This window comes from Phalacrocorax aristotelis, chromosome 7 (genome assembly GCF_949628215.1).
Source record: "Phalacrocorax aristotelis chromosome 7, bGulAri2.1, whole genome shotgun sequence".
In the NCBI taxonomy this organism is placed as follows: domain Eukaryota; kingdom Metazoa; phylum Chordata; class Aves; order Suliformes; family Phalacrocoracidae; genus Phalacrocorax; species Phalacrocorax aristotelis.
This window is the reverse complement of record NC_134282.1, coordinates 48,578,121-48,593,304: the sequence shown is the minus strand read 5'-3', so window position 1 is coordinate 48,593,304 and position 15,184 is coordinate 48,578,121. Positions and strand designations below refer to the sequence as shown.

Genomic DNA, 15,184 nt, shown 5'->3' with positions numbered 1-15,184 from the left:
TCTTGGCTGAAACTTGGCTCAGCAGCAGAGAGGCTGGGAAGGGCTGGACCCAGTGGCTACAGGTGTGAAAAGCCCTTTTTACAAGGAGCTCTTATAACCTGGGAGAAATTACTTCAATCCCTGCACCGTGTCTCGCTGTGTGGGCCTCAGTGTGAAGGGGTGGAGGGTAAAGACCAAACCAACGCAGCCCGCAGGATGCCATCGCGTCCCACCTGGGGAGAGAGGTGCACACCCTGCCCATGAGGGGCCAGGGACGGGGCAGAGGACTCCACCAATGCAGAGTTCCTCTCCTAGAGAAAGGGGAATTGTCCCAAGAAAGGGTCAGAAAGAAGTTTACACATCCACAGAGATCCAGAGAAGACAGAGGTTGGATAAACACATAAATATCACTACCATCCCAGAGAAATCCTGGTGGAAATGGGTGAGGAAATGCATGGCTTCTCCTGATCGTGTGGAAATTCCCACACAAAGAGGTTTCCAAGTCTCTATCACCGCAGACTGCATAACTATGTAAAACAGCCGAGAAGAACATGCTTATTCCTGCACAATGAAAACACCCATCCCGGCGTGCCCGCGGCTGGCAGGAGAGGGCCCCGCGATCCCCTAACAGCCCCGGGTTTAGGCGCTCACCTGTGCTTCCACCAGACCTGCCGCCGTACCGAGGGGCTGCAGGACCCTCCCAGACACACCACGCTGGCGCGGTTCTGAAAAATCTCAGTAACACTTTTTAATATACAAGAATCAAAAGTACAGCAGTTTTACAATGTAGGAAAATTTAATACATACTATATAAACAACATATTTACATCAGAAATCACTAGGACAGTGGCATTTTTTTCACAAATATAAATTAATATTAATTACTGTTTTTAGTCAACAGGTTTGAAAGTCCACATTTTTACAGTAAGAGTCCTTCTCTCCCTAGAGGGGAGGCGGAGGTTGAGAGGAAACGGGTGAAAGGAGAATAGTATTTTTGTGTGGATCACTTAAACCGTTCACATAAGGACTTCAGAGAGCTGTTAAGTATCCACTTTGGTTGGGCACCGCATCACCTGTCCACAGCAGGTTTTGGTCTGCAGGACTTCCATCATGTGAATTCACAACTTTACACCATTTCCAAAGGGGTCAGACTGAAAAGACTTTTTTTTTTAAATAAAATCCCAGCAAGTTACTACTTCTTCCTGCAAAGAGACTATAGGGAATCCCACAGCTGGTTTGGAAAGAAAAGCTGTACCAGATGTTGACACAAACACCACAGTGAAGTTTATGGCCATGGACCTGTCCCCTCTGATCCCACTCAAATCGAAGTGACTGCGTCTGGTTATGGTCCCTGTTGAGGGGACATAAAATACACGTGTGTTTGCTCAGGGAGGACTTTCTCCCAAATCTAGTTCTCCAGCTTCACTAAAGCCAAACCCAGTAAGACCCACCCACCACAAGTGAACTATGTGACTTCAGGATCAGGCCTGCGTGACAGCGGGGACAGCTCTTCGGTGGGTATGGGTAAAGCTGTTGCTGTTGCACAAGAAGAAAACCCCAACCAACCTCATACCTGGAACCCAGGACTAGCAGAAACCCCCATGTCTGGACACAGAAGAAGCCTCTTGCTGGGGTTCAAAGTTTTCCTGCACCAACCATAACACTGGTCTGGCCAGTATTGCCTTTTGCTACACGTGCATGGCACAAACTTCTCATCACGATAGCACCGCTTGGTGAACAAAAAGAGCAATTCTCTTTGCCCCTCTGAGGTTTCTTCCATTTTCACATTAAAAGCTAATACCTCTGAAAAGAAAGGACCTCTTTGTTGAATATCACAGCAAGCGCACCTGCAATCACAGCTTAGTGAGAAATGCAGTGGAAACATGCTATCTCAACACCTCCCGGCAGCTCCAAGGGGGACTTTGGAAGACTCACCTTCACCTCCTCCTACGGAGGTAAACACAAGTGTAACACTTTCTTGGGGCAGTACAGCGCTGCCCATACCGGTTCCCCCCCAAGGAAGCAAAATTACCCTGCATTTGGTGGAAATCCTATACAATAAAAACAAAAGGGGAGGAAAACACTTCCCATGTGTCCCATTAAAGCAGTGGGCTCAGAAAGGAGTGACAGCAGCGGATTTCAAGGGATGCACTGGGGGGGAAGGGGGGCATATGGGGGTATTAGTGTCAGTTTGTGTGCGCCTTCCAAGGCGCTGGATGGAGTTGGGAAGCCGGTCCTGAACACCCATCTCCCTTCAGTCTTTCGAGGAAAGGACATCACAGCTTATTAGGGTCACATACTGGCATCTTAAAAGGAGGCCCAGCTTCTGCCCCCCACCAAAATGTGGAGTCTCGAACAGCCTGGTCTTTAATACTGAGCTCCAGGAGACGACACATCCCCAGACACCGTGCTCTGGGCAGCCTGGCCGCTGGGAGAGCTTTGTAGTATCCAGGGATGGGACTCTACAAACAAAGACCTAGGACCTGAAAAATAATCACCCAAGCTACTTCTGGCCAGCAATCTGTGCGCAACCCCTCTCACCGCACCACAGTCTCCAGGCTGGACACTGTTCTGCATCGCACACTGTGGCTCGAATCCTTGGAGGAGCGTTTGCTCTGAAGTCCACTGAGGTGGGCTGCACACTCCTCTTTTCCGTCTGCCAGGCTGGGCTCCTAAGACATTTGCTCCAAGGATTTTTAAGGACCCAGTCCTGAATTCCTCGTTCTCTCCCTGCTTACTTAGGTGCTAAGTCCCCAGGCACATTTCCAAATTGGACAGACAGAAGGTTGCTCAGTGCAGGTACTTTTAGCAATTCAGGGTTACTGCTGAGCGCCAGACCGGTGGCAGGAAGGTGACCCTTCGCTGAACAGTGATCAGTCCACTGGATTCCTATTTAACTCTGCTCAACCATCCCTTATCTTTTGGTTGCAGAAAAGGTTTGTGATCACTGTTTCGCGAAGCACAGAGAGAAATGACTTGCCCAAAAACTGAGCACTACAGTGACAGGGAGGTTAGGAGCTTCAGAATCCCCGGACACCCAGAGCTGTCTTTTGACCTTGCAGCTCCCAGTCAGGATCCATATTAGCTCCTGGACCATCCAAGCCGTCCATGTCAGAAGAAAAGAGGAGTTTTGTTATGAATTCCTGAGCCCTGTCCACTGGGAAATACTGTTCTCACCCCAATTTCTTTCCTACTGGTTAGAAGTGAACTAAGCCTTTGCTACAGAAATCTGTCTTTTTTTTTTTTTCCCCACATATCCCAAAACCCCACAGAGTGAAGTTTTGCCAGTTCCAGCCCTGAGGTGGGAAGAGGATGCCCCGCACCTCTTCTGTTGCAGGGGACACAACAGCACTCAAAGCAGAGCCAGTTTCTTGAAATGGATAAAGACATGAGAAATGATAACGTGGCCAGAAAAGCGACGGATTGTCACCAGCATGGCTCCAACTCCTTTGGAGTCACTCTGCAGGGACACAGAGTCTCTCTTTCAACCAAGCTTGGCTGCTGAAGGACTCTCCTGTCCCTCCTTGAGTATCCTCCCATTGCCCTATGCTGGTTACACACAAAGCCCAGCCCAACCAGTTTATCCCCAAACCCAAAGCAGCATCTGTCACGTAATATCAAGTCAGAGCAGGCACGTAGCCTTCTGCACAATCCTAAGCAGCATCGATCCGCCTTCTTGGTTTGGGGAAATACTGGCTGAGGAAAATCCCCTTGGGTTCATCGGACTGGGGAAGACGAAAACAAAACAAAGAATGAGGCAGCAAGGCTTGTTCCAGCATTCAATGGTAGAATAGGGGAAAAGAAACAGGAATCCAAAATAGAACTGAGAGCTAGGGAAAAATCTTCCTCCGCCTGCTCCTTCAAAATCCTCCTTGACCCAGCAAGATGATAGCAGCATGTTCAGAGTTTCTGGTTGCTGGCTTGGAGAAGCCAGCCGCTGTTGCATCAAACCAAGTATTTCAGATGTGAATTCTTCTCCTCTTAGTCACTTTATGTTTTCCGAATGTTCCAGTTATAATCTGGATTGTTTTTCTGTTCTAACGACCTATCCAGAGGTGACCTGTGATCGAGAGGTGACTTGGAATCGTGGGGGGATTTCTGAGAGGGGGGTGAGCGAGGGTCCGACACTGCAGGGTGAGGTGGAGGGAGAGGCTGTTTGTAATCTCCCGATTTGTCTGTGTGGAAGGACCGGTAGTGGTCTGAAGGTCCTTGGCCATGGTATCCCATGGGTGGCCTGTGATCAGACATCCGTCGGAAATCTTGCTGGTGGTAGTTTTGAGGCCTGAACTCATCAGATCGTCGACGCTTGGAATCATGGTGGTGCCTGCAGAGAGAAAACAAATGGATGGAGATCAGTTCCCCAAGGAAAGCCCGGCCACTGTGGCCAGGTGCATCATTGCAAACTCCTCCCAGCCTTTCTGAGATGGAAGGCAATTACCTGTCGTAATAATCTCGGTGGCCTCTGTGGTCTCGGTCACTGTTGTACTGTTCATAGGGCCTCTTGCGGGAGAGGTTATTTGGTCTGTAGTTCCCAGAGCTCCGGTGGGGCTCTCCACGAGATCGCCTATCCCCATAGTGGTGGTCCTTGTACCAGTGCTGCTCATACTGGTGATGACGCTCCCCACCCCACATCTGGTTGCTGTTGCCACCATAGTTGAACTTTCGATCCCTCTGCCATTCTCCTCGGTCTGCAATGAGGAAAGCACCAGTAAGTGTCTTTCATACTTTAGTTTAAGCCCATTACTTTGCTGAATTCTCGAAAAAATGATAATTATTGCTGTGCCCCTTTAACCTTCTCCTCCCTAAACTATGTGGGCCCAATTTTTTCTTTGAATTTCTTCATCATTACTCTAGCAAATTTTATTCTTATACTCATTTTATCATTATATCATGTTTTCTAGTCCAGCAATAAGTCCAGCGATAATATATGTTCCATCCCATCACCTTTAAACCTGACCGGCCACAAGTCCCAGAAGAATCTGTGTCCAAGAGCAAACAGCCATTAAGATTAGAAGGGACGGTTTCTCCTGGCTTGCCAGTGCTCACCTGTGTTGCTGAAATGTCTCTTGTTTGGATGGCCATAGTTGTCACGCGGGTGCCCGTGCATCTGCTGCTGGGTGTGGGAAGGGGGCAGGTGGATCTTCTGGGAATGAGGATTGTGAGGCACATGAGACTGGGACATCACAGAATCACGGCTAGAGCCTGAAGGCTCTGGGCGGAACAGCTTCTTCATGCTGGACATGTCCTCCTTCTTCTTTTGTTCCTGCAAGGTGCAAGAGAGGGTTACAGCTCAACTGCTTTCCCACCAAAGGATTCAGACTGTGCAACCAATGGCCTCATCTGTCAGGCTCTGGATTTGTCTGGAGAGTCCCCCCACACTGTGGGCCAGCCACCTCTTCATGAGGGCTTTGTGAATCAACCATGCCTAAGCGTGGTATGAATGGCAACAGTAAAGGTGTGGTGGAGGACGGGGCAGTTCTGCCCCACATGACTCTGCTTCTACATCCTGTCTCTATAGGGCAACACTCCCAGGCTTTTCACTCAAAAACTCAACACTATGTGCCACACCAAGGAATAGTCAGAAGAGACAGGACAAAGAGACCACTGTTGTTAGGTAAGCGAAGAGATTCCACATAAAAGAGGAGGCGAACACAACCAGGACTGTCTACATGCTAAGAAAATGTCTCTAACACTGAAGAAAATTCACAACAAGAGACAGAAAGCATTGACACTTCAAGTGCAACATGTTTTAAAGAGAGTAACTGGAGAGAAGGCACTTCAGATCTCACCTCCTCTTCTTGTGATCTTTTCTTATGAGCCATCTTGTAGAGTTTGTGCAGTTTTCTGGCATCAAATTCTGTGAATTTTGACACAAATATCCATAGGTTCCTAGAAGGACACGAACATTTTCTGTTAATTGCTACATCAGCAGTTTAACTGCCATCTGCTTTCAAACCAACGTCAAAATCAGTTCTACCCTCTCTGGAAAACACACTCAACCCAGCTTAAGACAGGTTGATCAGAAGAGTTGGAACGAAGTTCTTCAAAGTAAAATAAAGAGGTTTGCACCAGTTTATCTAAACTAGCTCTGAAATAAATTTAAATGAAACCAGCACAAGTGGCAGGCAAAACCCTCACCTGAGACTGGTCATGGACTGAGTGGGCTAGAGAACACAAGACTTCACAGGTTAATAAGAGGCAAATGGCACACTCACCCACAAAAAACCCAGCAGCCTCTGACTAGCATTTTTAAATATCATAGACCAGCCAAAGAAAACGTAATGATCCCTCACCTTCTCCATAGCTTGATATGATCCTGGTCAGTGTAGGCTTTAAGGCACTCAGAGATGCGGTCCCCAATTTTTAGGAGGCAGTTGCGTGTGTGCTCCAGCTGTTCTTGAACCGTCAGTCCCTTATCAGGCTTATCAAGTTGCTTTAGTGCTTTTTTCACTGGTCTCATCCTTTCCTTGCACTTGAAAAAGCAATAAAGGACAGAAAATGATTCATTTGGCACAGGGCTCTACACTGTTCCCTTGTTAATCAGACAGAGCTGGAAGAAGTTCATTAGCATGAGATATTAGCTTTGTCTGACCATTAGGCAAGGAGAAATCAGCTATGAAAACAGCAATTTGTTAGACATGCTGCAGAAAATAATCAGGAAAAGATGAGTGTCCCCATCTCTACTGCCCCCCTTTTAAAGGGGAACAATTTGCTTTGCACACTATAACCACACACGGTCTGCTCTTGCACTGATCCCACGGCAGGCAGGGAAGCGTAACCGAGCATTGACAGGCTGAACCAACAGCCCCAGCTGAATGAGTGCCCACTCAATAGCCTCCCTGTCCATCCCCGTCTGTGGTCGCTTTAATCAATCACTTTTACCAAAAGTGGAAGACATGAGATGAAAGCACCATCTTTTTCAGCTGTGCACATCAACACTATGCACAGACAGCAAATCAGACAGGTTTCTGCTGCCCGACTGGACCTTTCATGCACCACGGAGGGAAAGTTAAAGAAAAAAAAACAGACAAAAATAACACAGGACCTGCAGGGACTACACAGATTTTAATTTAGAGAACTGTTTTTAAAAACTGATATTTCAGTACTTCCCTGTGCAAGTCGGGCCAAGGAGGGTCTGTCGTGACAACTTTTACTAAAAGACTAATTTTACAACAAGCTCTTGCAGCAAACATGCTCTTGCAGGCATGTTTGCTGCAAGAGCATTTACACAGCTAGGGAAGTGCTTTCAGCTCAGACAACTCCGTACCTCCTACAGCCATAAAAGGTCACCCTCAGAAATCTCCTGTATTTCCCCACGTGGAAGAGCCCCAATGGCTCCTTTGATTCTACAGGAGAGAGACTGCCACAAAAGGCTGCAGGGTCTTCTGTAATCCAGGGCTGTCAAATGAGTGGTGGGAACTTAGCTGCTGAAGAAGAGAGCCCTTCTGCATGCTCTGTTGACATGCTGCCCTCCTCTACCCCGGCTGGCATCCCTGGCAGAGGGAGGGCATAACGTGCACTCATGCAAAGCTGAATTTTGAAGAGGGTTATCTGAACCCTTTAACAGTGCAATTGCTTGGTGAGAATCAGGAGCTGGAAAAGCTTTGATGTTCCTTCCAGCTGAAGTGCCATTTACAGCAGCCAGCTGGTAGGCACAGAGGATGGTGGACAACTCTCATACAGCATTGTTCTGCCATGCTCTCAGACCAGCCAGAGGAAATCACTGTGGGGTGCTATGAGGGGGCTCACACCCTGACACCTAAAACATGTCCTTGAATAAAGTGCAAGCAAACCCCAGCTGCTTTTCTGGGCTCTCTGCCACTGCCCTCCCATCTCCCAAGGAAAATACTCACTATGCTGAATGTTTCTTGGTCCAGATCATCCTCCTCGTCTTCTCCAATGGGGATCGGTTCGCTCCCTGCTGTAATGTGAACGGGACCTTGCGATCTCTTCCCTTTACTTCCAGATTTGGCTTCACCGCTTTTAGGCTTTACAAGGACAAAGTACACACATCACACGATGAGCCAGACTGCAGGATCCCAAGCGATCCAACTAACCACCTCCACACTATTGTTACTGGCAGTTGTTAAACCCCGGGCACTGCTCCTACAACTTTCCTCCCAAGATCTCAAACTGTTTAGCTGCAAAGCCTCTATTTAGCTTTACGTCATCCCTGAGGGAGTAGAGATAAATCAGAGCCAACATTTTGGACATGAATATGATGTTCATACTCATGGAGAGAAAAACCAACATTGAAGACTTGTAAGAGAGGTTAAGCTAAAGGTCCCTTGCAAAGGACAGAGCTCAGAGTAGTCTCACATCTATGAGGATCTGCAACTTCATGTGATGTCAATTAGCCCTCAGACCGTCTGGGAAGCAATCTCAAATCATAGCCTGTGAGTGTAAATTTTGACTTATATGACTTATCTGCAGTCAAAGCCCTTTAGAGCCAAAGTCAGACCAAAAATCACTGGAAAGCAAACTTTCCCCTACAAATGCAACGACGCTTCTTGGTTTTCACTTATGTCCTCAGTGTCAAAACACACTGGGCATGCAGTACATACCTGTTCCTTGGGCAGGTACTTCAGGTCATTATTACAGAAGCTTTTACCCCCCTTCCAATTTGAATCCAGCCTCAGGGCAGTTGTACCCAAAATTCAAGGGACATTTTAGTCCACAACATACCATTGATGTTGAAACACTTGTTCTGCTAAGTCCTGAACAGTGACAAGGTCAACTTACAGTCTCAATGGTGTTGACAGTTGGGTTATTTGGGGTGAGTTTAAATTAGAGGGGAATACAGACAAGGAGCTGCCAACCCCTGTGATAAATCACAGCTGAACAGAACTTTGATCTGAGTGCTCCAGGCTCTTCCCCACTTTCTTCCTGAACATCAGCTATTTGGCCATATTGCTGTCAGAGGGACAGCTGTACTTTAAAGGCTGTCTGACAAAACCTCTTCCTTTTTGTTCACATTCCATCCAGCTTTAGGATATATTGCCTTTTCTACTTTTTATTGCAATTCTTCACAATAAGAATTCAGGAGGGCTGAAAAAGTGATACTGCCTCAACCCACAGTGCTTCACTGATGTCTCTTCACAGAGGGCTTTTAATTAATGATAAGCCCCACAACCTGCCCTTCCGCTCAGAGACTCTCCTACCTCAAACTGCTACTGAGAGTACCACATACCTTCTCTTTTTTGTCTTTTGTCTTCTTTTTCTCTTTATCACTTTCCTTTTCTTTCTTAGTAGTTGTCTGTTTTTCCTTGTTCTCTTTGTTCTCTTTCTTCTTCTGTTTCTTTTTCACTGGGCTCTTGTCCAAGCCATCCTCCTAGAAAATCAGTCACAGCAGTCAAAGCTGGAGCTCCTCACCTCACATACACTTTCTTCCATAAAACTTACATCCTTGAAACGCAGGCAGTTCTCGAGGTCCATCCAAATTTGCCCTCACACCTCTTTAACCAGACAGCAAGCCCTGCTTAACCAGCTGCAATCCACCCAAACTTTGACAAAAGGATATTAAAAAAAAAAATAGACGAGCCCCAATCTGTAACTAGCTGGTGAACTGTAGATAAGCACTGCTTTCCTGTGCCAGCTGTGCTCAAGAACGCTCAGCCCCTGAGGTAGATACTGATCAGCACACGAACAAAAAGCCTCAGACTACAAGCCAAACCGCTCAAAGACAGAAGGTTTTCTAGGCAACAGCATGACCTTGGTACACTCCATCTTCACCACTGGCTGACGTACTGAGAAGGAGAATGAAACAGTTCTTCTCTCCTTTATAAGGGCAACAGACTTTGCTCTGAGACAACCTTTCCTCCAAGTCAATATGTGGATGTGTGTGGCCGTTCTAGGATCCCCCAAAACACTTAACGCACTAACTTAAAAGAGTGGGTGGGAAAGGCCCTTCTTTCACCCCAAAGGCTGAGTATATGTTTTTGTGAGCTTGCCAATCTCTTGTGGGAATGCACTCTGTAGTGCCCCTGACTCCACAGGGCATTTGCTAGGGGTGCTTCCCAAGGTGAGTTTCTGCAGTAACAACATAGCTCAAGGAAACCTGGAAAAGCTGCTGTCCACCATGTTAACTCACCTTGACTTCACCTTCTTCTGACGGGTTGTCTGAGTGCCGAGGAGAGGCAAGTTCATTCCCATGCTCATCTTTGACTTTGGGAGCCTTGTTCTCTTTCTTTACTCGTGGTTTCCTCTTTTTTAGCTTGCCCTGGTGAAAACACAGAACAAGTCAGGGCAAGTAAATAGCTACAGCTACTTCCTGGAGACATACCCCATCTCCTGAACATCTTGCAAACAGCCGCATGTTCTGCAGCCTGATAAGCCTGAGCCCTTCTGTAAGCATAATAATTAATTACTTGTCCCTTACTAGTTACCATTTCAGTATCACAGTGCAATCGGATAAAAGACAAGTCCATATTCTTTCACATAGATGACATTCAGTGACCTGGGAACACAGGCTGTCTCCCGTCACCAGCCAACCACTCATACTGAAACCCCCAGCACCAAGCAGCCACATCTCACCTCTTCCCCATCTTTCATGTTTTCTTTCTTGTCCAGATCTTTCTTCAACAGTTTCAGTAGGTAATCAACTCGGGTCTGGAGCTGTTTTCCCTGAGGTTTCTTATCTGTCTCAACAGGTAGGATCTTTGATAAAGAAGAAAAAAAAAACAAAACAAAAGAAAACCACCCACATGCATCTATCAAACCTTGACAAAAGAGATACACACACTAGCAGCAGTCTTTCCAGGCTCAGCAAAAGGTTGGAGATGCTGCACCTTCTGGGGGAACAAGAAAGTTCAAGCATTTCTTCCAACTCCCACACAGACTCTCCCTGCCTAGTCAAAAGCAAAGCTCCTAGCAAGCATCCCTCCCCTTGGCCTTTTGCAGAAGTGAAAGGACCCCATGGCTACTCTCTAGATTCTCTACAATCCTGTAAGTGTGCAAAAATGAAAAAATAAAAAAAAGCTTTGCAAAACATATTTGGGACCTTGCATTGCAAACCTGAGTCCTCTCTCCTTGCCACATCAGTTTTGTGACAGCCTTGACACACCAGGCTGGTTGTCTTTGGTAACCCCAGATATTGCTACAGCAATGATACAGATGCAGATTTTTTAGCGGAAAACGAGGCTGTAAGGTGCCACTCTGTGAAGGAAGTATCTCAGCTTGCCAACCTCAGTCACCTTCGTACTTCATTGGAAATTGGGTGGTGTGTCTCAGGCAATTACTCCCATTTTAATAATCCCTTTCTGAATTTCATGTAGGAGGGCTCTCAGCCACAGTCTGATCTTTGCTAAAAACACTTGCAAGGACGTCATGGGAATGCAGCATATTGGCAGCAAAGCTGATGTAGAGCCTCGATGGTCCTCAGCCCTGTGTTGCAGTTTGCTCTCCTTCCATTGTGCTGACAAAACGGATGGCGGCTTATTTTTAACCTGGATCATTTCAACATGGACTCCATAAAGAGTTCTTATGGGAATGACTGAGGAAGAGAAGAACTAGATGGAGGCTCTCCAGCTGGCTTTGCTGCCATAGCCAGTCATGTAACTACACCCTCAAAGCTAACATAGACCGGTCTTGACATAAGCAGTGTCTAATCTGTGAAAAATTATTTCCACACAGAAATTCAGACTCAGCTTCTTGTGAGATGCTCAAGGAAATATCAGGTCATGATTATGCAATGCACCCTCTATACTGTGCATATAACCACATATGTCAGCATTACCATTTTCTTCCTGCATCATTTCAGTGTGGTTCATATGGTACTATTCAGACAAAATTTACTGCCAATCAAATAACACAACTCTGCTTTCCATCAAGTGTACAACATTCCGCGGAGGTCACTATTTTCCTCATTATTATTTATTATTATTTTTGGAGTGGTTACAAACACATGCATCTGTTTCTGGAGTAAATCAAACATGTTCTCTGTGAACACTGCAACGGACCCAATGCAAGCAGCAAGCAAAAAGCAAAGCAACCTACCTTATCAGATAACTTCAATTCTGGATCCGTTTTAATTAACTCCCAGTTTCCATAGCCATGCTCGTAAATTCCCACTAACAAGCGAGAATCCTCCTCCACTCCCCAGTCTACATCAAAATGGGCAGCTTTGACACGGCACGTCAGGCGGTACCTAAAGGCATTTCAAACATGAGCTACTTTTAATGCTGCAGAGGATAAAGCAAATCCACATATCTAGTTTATTCTCTTTCCACTACAAAATCCAAATTCTCCGAGCCTCTTTCTGCATTGCCTACTTAGCCAAACTCACTTCTTCCTTTCCTCTGGGTCTGTAGGAATGGATTTATGCAGCATTTCAAACTCCTCTTCATGCTGGATGATGGACTTCACATTGACTTGGACACCAGAAATCTTGATAGTAGGACCTCTTCTTTTTCCAGGTCCTTTGCCTGTTCAACAATAAAACACAGGAACTAAGACAACCCTTACAGAAAGAAGTGTCTCCGTAAAAATGTCTAGACACAAAAATCAAGACCTTGCCCACAATCTCTTATTTAAACATGAAGCTGTCTGCTAAGGCAGGCCAAAAATATAAGTTTTCTTTCACTAACTCTCAGAGATCTGCAATTCGAACACCTCCCAGTGTCATTTTCTTAAAAATACATCTAAGTACGCTGGAGCTGTTGCTTCAGTAGTTTTGTTCAGCTGCAATAGGCAGAGACCCAGAGGGAAATCCAGCCCAGACCCCTGTATCTCCAAACCAACAGCACAGAACAGCCATACAGAGTGGTTGATGATGCCAGCTCCAGGAAGTGCTAACTGTGGATTCAGCTTTACCGTGGAGTACACAGCACCAGTTTAATTCCCAGTCCCAAGAGTTAAAATATGATCTGCTTTGCTTTGTGGCCCAGCATTAAATAAGCTGTTGATTTCAGCCTCTCCCCACAAAAACTTACGTTCATCAGAAGCCAACAGACCCAAATGGCACTTTCCAGTTTGAGCAGAAGACTCTGGGGCTTCTCTCTGTTGGTGAGATGGTTTAAGCGTGTGCTTGTTCTTTGCTTTTAAGTCGTAATGTGGCACGCCTCCTTGTCCAGCAAGGGAATGGTTTTCTCACCAGTTCCATGGAACTTGCCCAAAAACATCATAACAGCAGCACACAACCCTCTTGCTTACCTTCACTTGGATTTTCCTTCAGCTGCTCCTCATATTCTTGCATTGCTGACACACAGCTATTGTGGATGAGTTCCCCTAACCGTTTCAGGTCAGCCACAGACTTGTCTACCAGCTCAGCATCCCGGGCAATACACTCCAGCCTGGGAAAGCAAGGGGAAAAAAGAATTGCAAGTTTTGTATCTGATACAGCATATCTGCTCCCAGTCACTTCCACAGCAACTGTTCCTTAGCTTTTCAATGTCAATGCTGTATAAGTATGAATGTATGAAACCTTCGTGAGTGGAGTTTGCGCAGGAAACAACACAGCTTTAGTCTTTTCTTGTTTTAGGTCTAACAGCTGCAGTACAGTCCTACTGTAGTATAACTGATCCAGTACTTTGGATTTTTTAGTATTAAAGCAAAGGTGAGAACTGTCTATCTTGGGCACATCAGGCACCCTCACTGACTGTCCAGTGTTTCAGTTTCATATTAACTCCATTTGATGGTCAAAAGCTGCCATCTGCTGTCCCTTTTGCCTCGCTGTAGTAACGTCACAGCCCATACGCAAGCCTTGTGTTTCACAACAGAAGAGTACAACCAGCTGAAAAAACAGTCATTTCTCACACAATGTACGCAGGGATCCCTGCCTCAGCTCTGAGACCTCAACAAGGGCGACAGCTTTCCAGACCCAGCGCATGTGCCCATCTCCCTTCCTCCCCCACTTATGCTGAGGCACAGCACTCGCGCAGGGCTCTGCAGACCCATGCTTGAGGATGGCATGTGCCTCTCCCCACTTCCCTTCAAGAAGGATGTGGCAGAGAGAGAAAGATGGTCTGAATTTGGTCTTGAAACTAATACGCATAGAGAAGCTTGGCAAGCATTTTGGGTAGCATTTGCTGTTCTCTCTTCTTTCTAGGCAGAGTGGAAATGCCCCAAGGGCCAGACTGCCAGCAGGATGATGCTGTGTACAGCCCAACACAACTACTGCTCTAGCTGCTTTTTGGCCAGCTTTCATCAGTGCCCATCAACTGAGACGTGAGGGACAGTATGGCAGTACTTGGGTTACTGACCACATGACAGCAAGGCTTTGTGCTGCCCATGGAGGTTGTATCAAACACCCACAGCGATGTGTGGCTGTGCTTAGAAACACAACGTCTCCCCCATGACAGTCCTCTGGAGCAGGGCCAGGCTGCGACTTACCGTTCAAGAGGGAGTCCAAACTTTTTGTAAGCCTTGATAAACCTAAGCAAAAAAAAAAAAAAAAAAAGAAAACAGAAACTAAAGCAACTGCCGTAAAAAATGGGTCCAATATCACAAATACGTTTGAATATATTGATTACAGCCTGCCACATTATCAGCCTTGCATTCCACACTGATTAGGTAAGCATCACTAAGGACTGGGAAGCCTAATCCATTAGCCCCCCCCCCAAAGAGTTTTGTGACCTTGGCTGGAGAAGAACACAACATTATTATGAATGTTGGATGCTCCACAGATGAAGTGGGGGAGGGGTGGGGGAGAAAAAGAGTCATAAGTCTAGTCTAAAACAAATTGAAAGAAAGCATTGGCTCACACTATGTTGGTAATTATTAACTTCATTTTTCCAAGGAGAAAAGAGGCATTAAATCAATGTCATTAGTAATTTTAACGCTCAGGCTTTAAGTGTAAGAACGCATTACAGAAGAGCCAAATGTGGTACAATCCATCAGAGGTTTCCAGACAAGGATTGCTATTTATTTTTATGTCTTATTTTTTATTGTGAAAATCACTGCCATGGCTAACACAACTTTAGGGGAAGAGTCAGACACCATTGCTGCAGCTGAACAATGCCTTGTGCTGGGAGTAGACCCAATGGCCTCAACGACAGGTTATTTTTTAAATGAGTTAATTTTTTCCCTTCCTTTTTTAATTTTGTGCTCTTTCGGCTTCCTTATGCTACATCACAATAACCTAAGTGGCTGCTATACTTCACATCACACCACCTCCTTCCTTCTCTATGATTTCAAGCTGGATACAGGGCAGCTACCAAAATGTGAAAAGTTTGATCATCTCCTGTTTAAAAATACATCAACTCAGACA

General features: G+C 46.0%; 1 protein-coding gene across 10 annotated transcripts in view; it reads right to left on the bottom strand.

Annotated features, from left to right (window-relative positions):
* Positions 1 to 702: 702 nt before the first annotated feature.
* Positions 703 to 15,184, bottom strand: part of CHD2 (chromodomain helicase DNA binding protein 2) — a 73,638-nt gene continuing 59,156 nt past the window's right edge. For all 10 annotated transcript variants that reach the window (XM_075100624.1, XM_075100629.1, XM_075100625.1 and 7 more), the window contains 13 exons: positions 14,308 to 14,349; positions 13,129 to 13,268; positions 12,263 to 12,401; positions 11,974 to 12,124; positions 10,513 to 10,635; positions 10,070 to 10,198; positions 9,170 to 9,310; positions 7,833 to 7,967; positions 6,273 to 6,451; positions 5,769 to 5,868; positions 5,026 to 5,242; positions 4,418 to 4,667; positions 703 to 4,303 (listed from right to left, as the gene is read on the bottom strand). In XM_075100624.1, coding sequence (XP_074956725.1) covers positions 3,970 to 4,303; positions 4,418 to 4,667; positions 5,026 to 5,242; positions 5,769 to 5,868; positions 6,273 to 6,451; positions 7,833 to 7,967; positions 9,170 to 9,310; positions 10,070 to 10,198; positions 10,513 to 10,635; positions 11,974 to 12,124; positions 12,263 to 12,401; positions 13,129 to 13,268; positions 14,308 to 14,349 — 2,080 coding nt within the window. In that variant the 3' untranslated portion in view covers positions 703 to 3,969. The remainder of the gene's footprint in view (positions 4,304 to 4,417; positions 4,668 to 5,025; positions 5,243 to 5,768; positions 5,869 to 6,272; positions 6,452 to 7,832; positions 7,968 to 9,169; positions 9,311 to 10,069; positions 10,199 to 10,512; positions 10,636 to 11,973; positions 12,125 to 12,262; positions 12,402 to 13,128; positions 13,269 to 14,307; positions 14,350 to 15,184) is intronic.